Consider the following 15,426-nt stretch of genomic DNA (forward strand, 5'->3'; position numbering starts at 1 on the left):
TCCCACCAAACAGTATAATATTCTCACAGTACCGCTATACCCCTACACACAGTATAATGTTCCTACAGTACCGCCATACCCCCACACACAGTATAATGTACCTACAGTACCTCCATCCCACCAGTGTAATGTTCTCACAGTACCGCTATACCCCCACACACAGTAGAGTGTTCCTACAGTACCTCCATACCCCCCACACAGTATCATGTTCCTACAGTACCGCCATATGCCCACACACAGTATAATGTTCCTACAGTACCGCTATACCCCCACATATAGTATAATGTTCCTACAGTACCTCCATCCCACCACATCTATCTATATAATTGTCTAAGGGGCACTTCCATCTGTTTGTCTGTCACGGAAATCCCAAGTCGCTGATTGGTCGCGGCCAAACGGCCATGACCAATCAGTGACGGGCACAGTCCGGCCGTGAAATGGCCGCTCCCTACTCCCCTGCAGTCAGTGCCCCCTCCATATTCCCCTCCAGTCAGCGCTCACACAGGTTAATGGCAGCGTTAACAGACCGCGTTATGCCGGGTTGTAACGCACTCCGTTAAAGCTGCTATTAACCCTGTGTGACCAACTTTTTACTATTGATGCTGCCTATGCAGCATCAATAGTAAAAAGATCTGTTAAAAATAATTAAAAAAATCGGCTATTCTCACCTTCCGTCGTCAGCCGATGTGCGCGCTGCTGCCGCCAGCTTCTGTTCCCAGAGATGCATTGCGAAATTACCCAGAAGACTTAACTGTCTCGCGAGACCGCTAAGTCAACTCGGTAATTTCGCAATCCATCTCTGGGAACAGAAGCTGGTGGCAGCAGCGCGTGCATTGGGACAGCTTCGCTGGATGGCGGAGGGTAAGTATATAACTATTTTTTATTTTCATTATTTTTTTAACAGTGATATGGTGCCCACACTGTGTTATATACTGCGTGGGCTGTGTTATATACTGCGTGGGCTGTGTTATATACTGCGTGGGCTGTGTTATATACTGCGTGGGCTGTGTTATATACTGCGTGGGCTGTGTTATATACTGCGTGGGCTGTGTTATATACTGCGTGGGCTCTGTTATATACTGCGTGGGCTCTGTTATATACTGCGTCGGCTGTGTTATATATTATGTGGGTTGTGTTATATATTATGTGGGCAGTGTTATATACTGTGTGGGCTGTGTTATATACTGCGTGGGCTGTGCTATATATTACGTGGGCTGTGTTATATACTGTGTGGGCTGTGTTATATACTGCGTGGCCTGTGTTATATACTGCATGGGCTGTTATATACTGCTTGAGCTGTGTTATATACTGCGTGGGCTGTGCTATATATTACATGGGCAGTGTTATACTGCGTGGCCAGTGTTATACAGTATACTGCGTAGCCTGTGTTATATACTGCATGGGCTGTGCTGTATACTGCGTGGGCTGTGCTATATACTGCATGGCCTGTGCTATATATTACGTGGGCTGTGCTATATACTGCGTGGGCTGTGTTATATACGGCGTGGGCTGTGCTTTATATTACGTGGCTGTGTTATATAATGCGTGGCTGCTATATACTATGTGGGTCCTATATACTACGTGGCTGTCTGTGTTACGTGGGCTGTGCTATATACTATGTGGCTGCTATATACATGCATACATATTCTAGAATACCCGATGCGTTAGAATCGGGCCACCATCTAGTACAGTATAATCTTATAGTACTGCCATACCCCCACACACAGTATAATGTTCTCATAGTACCGCCATATCCCCACACACAGTATAAAGTTCCCACATTAGTGACTTCCCACACACACAGTATAATGTCCCCACAGTACTGCCATCCCCCCACTTTCTCATGTTCCCACAGTACTGCCACCTACATGCACAATATGGTACCCTCCACCTCACTGACTACCTCCGACCACTGACAATTAATAAATACTCACTTAGACTCAGTCTTGGTGCAGATACTAATGAACCCCGGATCTATGAGATATTTACCATAGAATAGTTGGATAGGCAGGAGTGTATCATCCATAAAGGTAGCCCACTCGGTTGCTATGATGCCTATGAAGTGACAGGGCTCGGTGGGGTGTGGTATTGTCACCCTCTCCTTCCCATCATCACAATTTCAGCGATATCCACATTCCCATGATGGTGATACCGCTGAATAGATTAGTGAATCAGGGAGTGGAAAGCTCCTGATCCACCATTCAGCTATATACCCATCATACATATCCTCCATCCCATAGTCCAGTGCCCATATACCCATCACACATCCTCCATCCCATAGTCCAGTGCCCATATACTCATCATACGTATCCTCCATCCCATAGTCCAGTGCCCATATACTATTATTAAATATCGGGAAATTATAAGAATTGTTGGAGCCAATTTTCTTTAGAAACATTTCAATATCTGTTTTTTTTCTGCTGTTTTTCTTGTAATATAGGAAAGACTTAAGGCCAGAAATAAACCCCATAAATCTCTGTACATGGAGACTTTGGGATCAGGTCATTTCTGTCCGCGTTGATTGTGGAAACAAAAAATCTTTTCTAAAAGCCTCAAACTTGTGTGTGTGAATCAGAGCTGAGATCTAACGTGATAGAAGATTACAGTGCGGGGAAGACGGGAAACCTTCATATAGACGGCCGGTGGTGATGGAGTCAGTGACCGACTCTGGCCACATATGTCTCTAGAGCCGTAGTAGAAGATGAAGATGTCGTCCTCATCATGAAGTAGTTATTTCTCATGTCGCGTGTAATGAATATCTCCTGCAGTATTGCTAATGCCGATTCCAGGGTCGGTAAATGAGACGAGAATTAGCATTATGGAAGATGAGTCTATGAGGAACGTATTCAGCTGCCGACTCCGAGGAGGAAACTGCTTGTTGTCTGTGGCCTAAATATATAGGTTTTATTAGTAGATGTAAAGAAGGAAACTAAATCCTGTAAAATAATAAATCTCCTCATATGTTTCCCTTATTATCTCCAGTAATTGTATTATTACACAGGATTCTTATGATGTTACATCGGCTCATCTTCTCATTCAGGTCTCTACAATATCGGATCCTCTCAGTGCAGATCTTCTACAAAAGAAAATTTTCCTGATTTACCCATCAAAGATGGATATGGACAGAGACAAGATGGCGGAGAGGATATTACACCTCACCCTAGAGATCCTCTTCCGGCTTACTGGAGAGGTGAGAGATTCTGATGACGTCACATTACATCATTCTTATCTATGGGAATAACAGATGGACAGAACTGGAGAGGTGAGGACTCTGGAAATGTCTGTAGTGAGATTAATTAATGTGTCTCTCCATTACCAGGATTACACAGTGGTGAAGAAGACCTCTAGTGATCGCTGTCAGGACCCTGTGTCTGAGGGATGGAGAAGACCCCTGAGCTCAATCACGGGTCCTCCACCTCACCTCCTGATCCATGAGGACATCAATGACCAGAAGATCCTAGAACTCACCTACAAGATGATTGAGCTGCTGACTGGAGAGGTGACACTGCTGGGAATGCTGGGACATTATACAGTAACACTATGAAGGGATCGGGGGGATGACGGTATCATTGTATGTGTCAGGTTCCTATAAGGTGTCAGGATGTCGCTGTCTATTTCTCCATGGAGGAGTGGGAGTATTTAGAAGGACACAGAGATCTGTACAAGAACGTCATAATGGAGGTTCCCCAGCCCCTCACATCTCCAGGTAATAGACAGGACTAAATACACACGGCCTATAATTATCTGTATGTAAAGAATGAATTCACTCCCTGTATGTGTTTCCTTCAGATCTATCCAGTAAGAGGACAACACCAGAGAGATGTCCCCGTCCTCTTCTTCCACAGGACTGTAACCAAGAAGATCCCAGTGCTCCTCAGGATCATCAGGTAGATGGAGAGAAGGTGTCAGGAGATCTCCCCTATGATGTGTAGACGCCGGTGAAGGTCTTGTGTTCAGTCTTGTTTTATCCACCAGTATTATATGTTTTATACTTGTGTAATGAGAACGGTGGAGATGGCAGGATTAGAGCTGATCATAGATGGGACTTCTCCATCTGTCGGTGACTTTTATAATATTTGTTTCAGGGTGAAGATCTGACCCATATTAATACTACAGAGACATATGTGAGAGATCATGAGTGGTGTAAAGAGGAGATTCCCACATATGGCTACCCAGGTGAGTAGTGACCACTAAATGCAGAGAAGTCACAGTTTTTCTCAGTCACCGGCTGTGGCTGCTTTATCGGTGGTGTAGTCCGGCCGTATTACCATGATCACCATTTTGCCTCTAGACCACAACATTCTCCTCCACCCAAAACTGTTCAAATGACTTTGGGCATTGAAAGCCCTTTTCTATAGAACTTACAACCTGGTAGATCCACCTACCCCCTGGGTTTAGGAGACGCTGTAACCTGCCCAGATCTGTAAACTATAAAGCCAAATGACAGCGTACGTAGAATGTGCTGACAAGATAGAAAATCACTTGAAGAACAATATTATGATGGGCCTGTAAGAGAAAGCGGAGGGTAATGATGCTGTTGGCTTCCTAGAACCCTGAGATCTTATCGGATGAATCTCCCTTCTCTCCCTTCTGTGCTGCTGAATGTGATCATATGGTCCCTACAAGACCAGGTCCCGTCTTTCTGGCCAAACTTCACTTTTATGATTGACAACATTAAATATGCAGTGAGGCCAAGTGTGAATTTCTGGACAATAACAGAGTTTCCCTTTATCCTGACTTTTCAATTTGTATTAAAACCGACTAACTTCCAGGAGGATTGTGATAATCTACATAAACCCATCACACCGGTGCCATGATATATCTCTGAGCTGTGCGTGGCTGATGGCTGTAATATACATTTATTCCCGCCTGCAGGAGATGTGTTGGCTCCAGCCCTGGTTTCATGGATTCACTCCACCTCATAAATTACATTGTTCTTCATCCTAAGAAATTCAGATTACTGCACAATCTCTCCTGAAATGGGGAGCAATATTATTTTCTCTAAGCTTCTGGTCAGGATTCATAGTAGCTCCAATGGTCCACCATAAATGAATGCAACTCTGGTTTATTGTTGTTTAATCTTTATTTGTAGTTTTCAGTTAGTGAGATTCTCGTGCTCTGGGGCGGGGCTGTGGGCGGGGCTTTATGTGGTGCTCTGGGGCGGGGCTTTATGTGGGGCTCTGATTACATATTCATCTGTATTGGCTTATGACAGGTCGCTGATCCCTCACTGACCTGCCCCCCATTTTTACATAATGCATATAATAGTGTTGATATTATTGTTGATAAAACCTATAATATTGTGGCTATTGGGAGGCTTATAAAACAATTTTACATCCAGCAAAATGACACCAGCGGCTCCTGTCCAGTAACATCTATCTCTTACTTATAGATTCTACTGCGCAGGAGCCGCCATAAACCGTATGACCTGTCATAAGCCAATACAGATGCATATATAATCAAAGCACCACATAAAGCCCCGCCCGCAGGCTGCCCACAGCCCCGACCCAGAGCACCACATAAAGCCCCGCCCCAGAGCACCACATAAAGCCCCGCCCATAGCCCCGCCCCAGAGCACGAGAATCACATTAAAATGAAATCTACAAATACAGATTAAACAACAACCACAAGACGGATTTCATCACCAGGTATCGGTGTAATCAGTATAACGGCACCGACCTGACAGTGTCTGTAGTCACTGAGCACAATCCTGCTGACAGGTTCCCTATAAGACATCTCCTCTCCGCCCTATTATACATACTTCTCTATAAATGTGTAATATTTCTTCTTGAAACTCATCTGACAGAAAATATTGGACCTTACGATAGTTTAGATTGTGAAGTCACCGAGCCCCGTGCTCTAATTCCCCCAGAGAGGTTTCACCACTAGCTCCTCATTTATTACTGATGGAGACTGTTCAGTTTGAACATTTCAGTATATGTTATTGTCTATAGTCAGTTTTTGATTACAGTAGTGTCCAGAATCCTCTGATTTAACCTCTTCCCGCAGCCAGTTTTGTGTTCTTAATCAGGCCCCATTTTTAACCCCTTAACCCCTGGAGCTTTTTTCGTTTTTTTCCCTGTCCTCTTCCCGGAGCCATAACTTTTTTATTTTTCCATCAATTTGGCTATGTAAGGGCTTATCTTTTGCGGAACGAGTTGTACTTTTGAACTACATCATTGGTTTTACCATGTCTTGTACCTGAAAACAGGAAACAAATTCCAAGTGTGGTGAAATTGTCAAACAGTGCAATCCCACACTTGTTTTTTGTTTGGCTTTTTTGCTAGGTTCACTAAATGCTAACACTGAGCTGCCATTACGATTCTCCAGGTCATTACGAGTTCATAGACACCATACATTGTCTAGGTTATTTTTAATGTAATTGGTAAATAAAATTTCAAACCTTGCTTTAAAAAAAAAAAAAAAAAAAAAAATTGTGCTATTTTCCGAGACCTGTAGCGTCTCCATTTTTCGTGATCTCTGGTCGGGTGAGGGCTTGTTTTTTGCGTGCCGAGCTGGCGTTTTTAATGATACCATTTTGGTAAAGATGCAATCTTTTGATCGCCTGTTATTGCATTTTAATGCAATGTCGCGGCGACCAATAAAAGTAATTCTGGCTTTTGGAATTTTTTTCTCATTACACCGTTTAGCGATCAGGTTAATTATTTTTTATTGATAGATTGGGCGATTCTGAACGTGGCAATACCAAATATGTGTAGGTTTGATTTTTTTTTCATTGTTTTATTTTGAATGGGGCGAAAGGGGGGTGATTTGAACTTTAATTTATTTTATTTTTTTCATATTTTTGTAAGAAAAATGTTTTCATTTGCCATGCTTCAGTAGCCTCCATGGGAGGCTAGAAACTGGCATAGCCTGATCGGCTCTGCTACATAGAGGTGATGCTCAGATCACCTCTATGTATCTGAATTGCAGCATTGCTATGAGCGCCGACCACAGGGATCTGCCATCAACAACCATAGAGGTCTTCAGGAGACCGCTGGTTGTTATGCAAAAAAATTCACTGCACAAATGAATAGCCAATGGAGTGAATTAAAGTAAACAGTTCACAGAATAATCCCAAGATTAAAAAATACCTTTTTTTAACTTAATGAATTAAAAATTACACAAAACCATCACCCAAGAAATGTTGTACTTGTATAGAAAAGGCCTAGAGAGGTGCCTATCCCTAGTTGCCTATCGCTCGTCAGCACCCTACCTGACAGCGGAGGTTGGCACCCTAAACCTGCGCAATGGCGCCCCCGCCCACCGTCCCACTGTCCCTTCTATCCTCAAACTCCCTATACGGGAAGGGATGGAAAGGTGTATAGATGTACTGTAGGTAGATAGAGACCAATAAATGATGAAAACTGTCCCTTAATCTAACCCTGCCTCACAGCGGAGGTTGGCACCCTAAATTTTACGATATATGGCGCCCCCGCTCCTCGACGGCTGTCCCAAAGAGAATGCCCTAACTAGATTAGTATAGGGGCAATATCTAGCTATAATGTAAAGTGCTGAAGTGTAAGACCATATACAGACAAGCAATGATGAACCATGGAGACACAGAAGATGAAAAACATAGCCTTGCAGGGAATACCCTATGTATCGGTGTTATACAATATTCATATAGGTAATAGTAACTGTAGATCTCAATAGAAAAGAAACCCAGGACAATGATTGTGCACAAACAAATGTCCTAGGTATAAAAAATATACTCGTATATTGCACAATGCCCTACGATAATGGTCTCAATAGATCAAACATAACATCAGTTACATATAAGAGTTAATATTCCATATGGAAAAAACCTGCATGCCGTAAAAACCCAGGTTCACATACTTTCATAGACCCATGAAGAGGCCTATAAACATCAGTCTTTAAGATTCAAACAAAACTTCTTAATCCATAGATAGGTATATGTACATTAGTCTCACAGACTCATAGACTGTAAGCCATGTCCATGATGATACAGGACAAGAGCACGTCAGGTCTATACCCTCCAGATAGAGTGTCCTGTATCATCATGGACAGCCAACATAAAAAGATAAGTAGCGGTCTCTGATAATATACGAATACACTCCTGATGAACCTCTTGTGGGAGGAGAAACGCGTCAAGTTTATGAGACTGATTGATACATGCCTACCTAGGGGCTCATGAGGCTCACAGATTATAAAGCAGTCATGGAGGCATAAGGCTGCAATGATGGGCATTGTGGGCAATAATAGCGGGTATCATGCCTCATTCCTCTCTTGGAACATACACGACATCTTCTCTGGGGGTTCTTTCTTGTTTCAGTTGCTGGAATGAGTGCAATAAAATGTTCTTCAGTGAGTCTTCTGACATCTTGAGATTCTAAAGGATTGGCGGGGACGACATTTTCAAAAACAAGATTTTCAATTACCTTTTCCTGATCAGGATAGTATCTGCATTTCCGGCTTTTTTGTATGACACATAAGAATTATATAAGGCCACCTGAAACAAATAAATGACTTTCTATACCAGATATATGATTTTCTAGATACCCGGTATGGCTGTAGAACCTGGTCTACAAGGTCCACACCCCATATATTTGTTGTAGTCAATGACAGACACAGGTTTTGAAGTAGTGGATCCCTGTTGGTCTGCAGTGGCCCTTGTGGCATCTGTGTGGATCGAGCTCAGGATAAAAATATCTTTGTTATCCTTATACTTAAGGACAAGCAGTTCTCCATTGTGTAAAGCCCCTGACTGCCCCTTTCGGAACTTTTCGTTGACCAATGATTGTGGAAACCCCTGACGGTTTTTGCGAATGGTCCCACAAGCCCCCATGTTATGTTCAACCAGACTTTTAAATAGGGGTATGCTGGTGTAGTAGTTGTCAACATACAGATTGTAGCCTTTTTGTAATAATGGAGTTATCAGCTCCCAAACGGTTTTTCCAGATGTCCCCAGATAAGTAGGGCATCCTGGTGTGTTTAGTTGGCTGTCTTTCCTTCATAAATTCGAAAAGCTCATGTGTATCCTGTTGAACTGTCGCACATTTTATAGAGCTTTATTCTTGACCTTGCCCTGTTAGAAGGAATAAATTGCTTGAGGTGCAGTCTTCATTTGAATTTTACAGGGGACGCATCAATGGAAATGTTTTCTGTTGGGGTGTAAAGCTTTAAGAATTTTTCTGTCAAGTCGTCTTGTCATGTCGGACGCTGTTCACACTAGGGCGTCCGACAGACAGTGGTAATTCCACTTACGTCCACTACACGCTCAGTGGCGTCGGCTAGATTTTATCCAGCTTGCTTGGGTTTAATCTAGCTGGTAATCAGGTTGGGGGCTGGGTCACGGCCTTTAAATAGTCACGCTGGACTTTGGGCGTCACCGATTATAGCTTGTGCTTTATGCCTAGTGATTCCGGTCTGGAGTGGTGGTCTTGGTGTAGGAAGATCGTATCTGGTGGTGTATTATCCTTTGTCATATTCATCCTTTCTGTTTGTATTTGTTTTGCCCTGTGCACATTATAGTGTATTCCTGTGTGTCTGCGGCGTGGTGCGTTTTTCAGTTTTCCCTGTCTGTGCTTTCTGTGGGGATTGGTGTGTTGTCTCTTCACTGGGTGGCGGGTGGTGGTTTTAGCTTAGGGCTGAAACAGGAGTCAGGGTCAGGCCTGGCGGCCCAGACATGCACACCTTTAGTGTAACTTCTGGGAAAGGGACAGACAGGGTTTCCCTAGCCTGAGGGATATTGCAGGGGCCCGGGTAACCAGCCTTAGTCTACCCAGTTCCCCCGTGACACTTCTATGATGGGTCTGATTTTCAACAGTCTGTCATGTTCTGGAGCATTTCTAAGCAGGCATTGACTCATTGACTCTTGTCGTTAAAATGCCAAAAGTAGTTGGACCAATAGGACCGAATGCTCATTTTTTTTAACAAGCCCCATAGCGAATGTAAGTCCTAAAAATGTAATAGGATCATGGATTCTGGCTGGTGAATTGGGACGCATATAAATTTATTTGTAGGACAGTATGCTCCAGCAAGCTAATAGAAAACTCTGAAGTGACCAAGTTATTGGGGAGACAATTGAGAAAAGCCTACTTCTTTAGCCTAACCCTAACTTTAGAATAAACCCTAACTTTAGCCTAACTATAGCACTAACCCTAACCTGCGTTCTCTGTATTTTCTTTTTTTACTTTATAACAAGATCGCTGACTGACACAGCTGTTGCCAGCAGCACTTCTAACACTGTTTCTCCTCTAATCTCTCACTGACAGGAGATCTGAGGAGAAACAGCGTTTTTATCAGGCAGATCGCCCGGGAAAGTTGGTTGCTACAACAAACTTTACTAGTGATTTGTCTCATTGGCTGGTGTGACGCTGACGTTATCAGGACCTGAACCAATCAGGTCTCGATGAGGTCGGGGGTCACAGGAACTGTTGTGCGCCGGAATCCCCTCATTATAAGGTACGTGGGGGTCCCGATGAGCACAAAACTGCCAACCGTAGACAAATGGTAGCTAAATGCCGGCGCTAGCAGGGCTTTGTGCAGCGCCAATGTTTATCTACGGTTGGTGGACACAAAGCGGTTAAGGGTACCATAATTTCTGTCCAGGCCTAATTCGTGAGTTTTATTTATTTTTTTAAATCTGTGGAAACCTGGTTGAAAAGCAATGTCTGACTTTAATTTGTTCAATTTCATAGATCTCTTATTTATTACTTTTGTCAGATTCAAGTTATTTCTGTGACCATTGTGGGTTTTTCTGTCATTAAACGAGGGGTACCAACAATTTTGACCAAGTGTGTAGGAGGAGTGAATATTTTGACTCCACAGCCATTTTCTTGAAATTAAGACCCAGTGGATGTTGGAGAGTGAAAATTACACATTTGCCATTTTATTACCCAGCCCAGATTGTGCTCCAGGAGACACACACCGCAAATTAAGTGGATTCTTCTCACTCTATAATATTGCTAAATACAGGGATCCTAAATGTTGTTTGAGCACACTGCAAGACTCAGAAGTGAGAGCGGATTTTGCTGGATTGGTTTATAGAAACTGTTGCTTTTCAATAGCATTTGAGCCACTTATAGTGTGGAAACCTCTGTTTTTCCATTGACAGATGATGGACCTGAGTGGGGACTTGTTTTTTGTGAGATGAGAATTGGTATTATTTTTGCCTACATAACATTGATTGATTTCTTTTTATTCAATATATGGAAGGCAGAATGAACAAACAGTTGGAACACCACACACTACTGGTTCATCCAACAAGGTTTTCTATTAGACTGTGAACAGTCGTTGTCTTAGTAAATAAAGTTGTTGTACATAGCTTGCCATTTGTATGGACAGTTGAAGCAGAAATGTTCAATAATATAAAACTCAAGGATATTGTGTTAAAAATTTTTTTTATCTTAACAGATGACTGTACTAGGAGATCAGAGGGACAGTTGACATCTTCAATGTTTAAATCTGATGATCTTGAGATCCTACAAGATACAACTGAAGTGATTGCTGTTTCTCCAGATATATCATCATCAATTCACACCAAAGATCTGTCATCTGATCCTATGAAACAGGTCCCAGCTTCTGATTCATTACTGACTGCTAAGGAAAATCAAAGACTCAAAAGAGGCTTTAAAAAACAAACTGCTCCTAAAGCAAAGAAGTCATTTTCCTGTTCAGAATGTGGGAAATGTTTTAACAAGAAAGGGAATCTTGTTAGTCACCAGAGAACCCACACATTGGAGAAGCCTTTTTCATGTTCAGAATGTGGGAAACGTTTTAACTGGAAAGGGAATCTTGTTAGTCACCAGAGAACCCACACAGGGGAGAAGCCTTTTTCCTGTTCAGAGTGTGGGAAAAGTTTTAACCACAAAGGGTGTCTTGTTATTCACCTGAGAACCCACACAGGGGAGAAGCCTTATTCCTGTTCAGAATGTGAAAAATGTTTTACGCATAAATTGCAACTTGTTAGTCACCAGAGAACCCACACGGGGGAGAAACCTTTTTCTTGTTCAGAATGTGGGAAATGTTTTAACCAGAAAAGGAATCTTGTTAGTCACCAGAGAACTCACACAGTAAAGAAGCCTTTTTCGTGTTCAGAGTGTGGGAAATGTTTTAACCGGAAAAGGAATCTTGTTAGTCACCAGAGAACCCACACAGGGGAGAAGCCTTTTTCCTGTTCAGAATGTGGGAAATGTTTTATCCAGAAAGTGAGTCTTGTTACACACCAAAGAACCCACACAGGGGAGAATCCTTTTTCCTGTTCAGAATGTGGGAAATGTTTTAACCAGAAAGTGAATCTTGTTAGACACCAAAGAACCCACACAGGGGAGAATCCTTTTTCCTGTTCAGAATGTGGGAAATGTTTTACCCAGAAAACATATTTAGTTTCTCACCAGAGAACCCACACAGGGGAGAATCCTTTTTCCTGTTCAGAATGTGGGAAATGTTTTAACCATAAAGTGAGTCTTGTTAGACACCAAAGAACCCACACAGGGGAGAAGCCTTTTTCCTGTTCAGAATGTGGGAAATGTTTTAACCTGAAAACAGATTTGGTTATTCACCAGAGAACCCACACAGGGGAGAAGCCTTTTACCTGTTCAGAATGTGGGAAATGTTTTATCCAAAAATCAGATTTGGTTAGGCACCATAGAACTCACACAGGGGAGAAGCCTTTTTGCTGTTCAGATTGTGGGAAATGTTTTAAATGGAAAGTGCTTCTTGTTAGACATCAGAGCAGTCACACAGAGGAGAAACCTTTTTCATTTTCCTAATGTGGGAAATATTTTAATTGAAAATCATCGGTTAATAAACATCAGAGACATCACATAGGGGAGAAGCCTTTTTTATGTTCATAATGTTGGAATAGTTTGAACCAAAATTGAATCTTAAATGGGTTATCTTGTCATTCCTCGTGTTTGCTGACAAAAGGGCGAAACTAAACAATTCCAAATGTAAAACTATACCGATAATTCACCCCCTGAAGGTTAGACAGTAGGTGACTAATAGAAAAACATGTACCTCACAGTTCAGTATATAGGGTGAGGTGACATATACACACTCACTCTCCAAGCCTCTCATTTCTATGTGTTTCATCATCACCAAAGGCGACTCATCAGGAGACTATTTAATATTGACCTATATTCAAGCGAGACTAGAAAAAAAAAATAACTAGTCATGTATCATGTTATCCGAAACAGTCAGAAAACTAGCCACATATTGGCAGATCCCAGACCTCCAGCTATATACTTTGTAAGTTTATAAGCCACTGCAGTGTCCGGAATAGATAGTATGTGAAAATACAGTACAGTATAATTCTTGTGTTTTTTCTCCTATAGGGACTGCCCCAGTTTGGTATTGTAACAGCTGTTAATTAGTAGTGCAGACAAATTGTCCTGGACTAAACTCAGTTTTCAGACGGCCAAATCTGTACCACACAAGGAAAACTTACCTGCTCCAAAGATCAATAGCAGCTTCTAACTAATGGCCATGCTGCGGTCTGTCAAGGAATGCAATATCGTTATAAAGGCTAGGGATGTGTGCAATCATAAGACATGAGAAGGACAGGACAGCAGCCATTTTACATCATGGCTCCATTACGAGGGACACGGATCTATCATTCCATAGGAAAACAACCTAGGGGTTTTCAGCCTCGGTTGCAAGAATAAAGATCTGCTCCATTGACCATCATTGAACCATGGATACGTTTGGAAAAGCCAGGTTGTGATCCTCAGATCAACTGGCCTTGTACCTTGTATGGACTCAATGGACTGTCATCTTCCTACGCTTGTCGTTACCTCTTGTCTGTGTGCGTGCCACAGGTGGAGTAACCGACCCTGGAATATGAAGTCAAGTTGTGATCCTTATATCAACTGGCCTTGTATGGACTGGCATCTTCCTATGCTTGTCGTTACCTCCTCTGTGTGTGTACCGCAGGTGAGGTAGCGACCCTGGAAGATCTGTAGTCACAGCTGCTATTTTCCCGGTGAGTCAGCGGAAGGGCGAGACTCTGTAATGTTCAACATCTTGGGTACTGTGCTGTGACTGTTCTGTGTTATCTACCTATTTTGTGGTACAATAAAGCATTGCCACACTGTTTTACTCTCACCCTGTGTTGCCTGAGTAGCGTTTTGCCCATGTTTAAAGCAGAGCAGGAATTTGGCGAGATGATCCTTGGTTCATGTTTTTTCGGCTAACGGGCGGCGCTCATAGCAATCCAGCAGTGACAACCATAGACTTCTGCTGGAGACCTCTGGTTGTCATGCCAACCCATCGGTGACCTGCGATCATGTGACGAGGTCACTGATAAGCGGGATTTCCTGTGCACTTGCTGACATGTGCCAGAAAAGATGTGATTCAGCGCTGGAGCCAACATCAAAGGGAGGGAGTCTTACATCTGCGTACATTTACGCCTGATGTCGCAAAGGGGTTAAAAGGGATTGTTTTAGGCTAGTTTCACACTAGCATTCGGCAGGGCTGCGAATGAAAGCCTTCTAACTCCGCGAAGCCCCGCCCACTGCCGCTCCTCTTCAGCGTCGCCTACGTCTGCATACGTCCTGCATACCGTATCTTTAACATTTGGTACGCAGGCCATGCGGATGTATGCGGATGCTTCTGCATGCATAGTGTTGAAGCTGCGCCGACCGCAACATGTTGAGTTTGACGCAGTCAAGGTGATGCATGCGGAGGCATCTGCATGGCCTGCGTACCCAATGTTAAAGATAGGGTATGCAGGATGCATGCAGATGAAGACGGTGTCATGAATCCCACGTGCTACCACCAATATGTCACGAATCCCACCGGATATGTCAGGGATCCCACCACTCTGTCATGGTTTACGGGGAAGATACCTTTATCATCCCCACCACTCACACCAATTTGTCATGAACCGGGCTTGTTTGGTTGCCCCTCGTTCCTTCTGAAGGGGATTTATCTATATCCCACTTCCCAGTTCTGCTTTGAAACTTGCAGCTCTCTTGGTACCCCCCTTAACCTCAGGTCAGTCATGGTACTGCATCTAGGGTAATTAGTCGCCAGAAGGGCTGCCTGCTTGTATTGGCTATTGGGCATGCTGCAGCGAGGGCGATATAACTACTCTCACACAGGCGGGAACAATAATTATCAACGATATGCCCTCGTCATGACATCACTGATTGGGCTGAGTTATGACATGCACTCTTTAAGTTTTGGCTTCACCAAAGATATTCCTGGGGGAAGGGAGGGGGGAACGAGTGCCTTGAATTCCAATGCGCTGCCAGCAGAGAAGAGAAGTGGGTCGAACATGCAGCAGGTGTCTGTTCTCTGTTCTTGGATGTGGCAGAGCTCATTGCGCGATAATAGACAATCCACTACCTCATGTTCCTGACACCTCCCCCTTTTGGACTGTGCTACGGAGGCAGGACCTCTCGGTACACCTCCATACGAACCTCAGCAGGTTCTCCCAAGCGGGACAACCCAGGATTC

The 15,426-nt window shown here is 43.3% G+C and overlaps 1 protein-coding gene across 1 annotated transcript; it reads left to right on the forward strand.

Moving 5' to 3' along the window:
- The first annotated feature begins 3,050 nt into the window (after positions 1-3,050).
- LOC143768291 (uncharacterized) lies at positions 3,051-14,434 on the forward strand. Its single transcript, XM_077256984.1, has 6 exons — positions 3,051-3,190; positions 3,320-3,499; positions 3,583-3,706; positions 3,790-3,887; positions 4,086-4,176; positions 11,380-14,434. Exons 1-6 carry the CDS (start codon positions 3,113-3,115, stop codon positions 12,735-12,737), a joined length of 1,929 nt encoding a protein of 642 aa, XP_077113099.1. The 5' UTR covers positions 3,051-3,112; the 3' UTR covers positions 12,738-14,434.
- Positions 14,435-15,426: the final 992 nt, after the last annotated feature.

This window comes from Ranitomeya variabilis, chromosome 4, assembly GCF_051348905.1.
Source record: "Ranitomeya variabilis isolate aRanVar5 chromosome 4, aRanVar5.hap1, whole genome shotgun sequence".
Taxonomy (NCBI): Eukaryota; Metazoa; Chordata; class Amphibia; order Anura; family Dendrobatidae; genus Ranitomeya; species Ranitomeya variabilis.

What these genes read in the sequence shown, in the direction of transcription:
- LOC143768291 (XM_077256984.1), top strand. Translation starts at nt 3,113, where the DNA reads ATGGATATGGACAGAGACAAGATGGCGGAGAGGATATTACACCTCACC. An exon ending in TCTTCCGGCTTACTGGAGAG is followed by an intron (nt 3,191 to 3,319) that starts GTGAGAGATTCT and finishes CTCCATTACCAG; the next exon opens with GATTACACAGTGGTGAAGAA. An exon ending in TCCCACATATGGCTACCCAG is followed by an intron (nt 4,177 to 11,379) that starts GTGAGTAGTGAC and finishes TTATCTTAACAG; the next exon opens with ATGACTGTACTAGGAGATCA.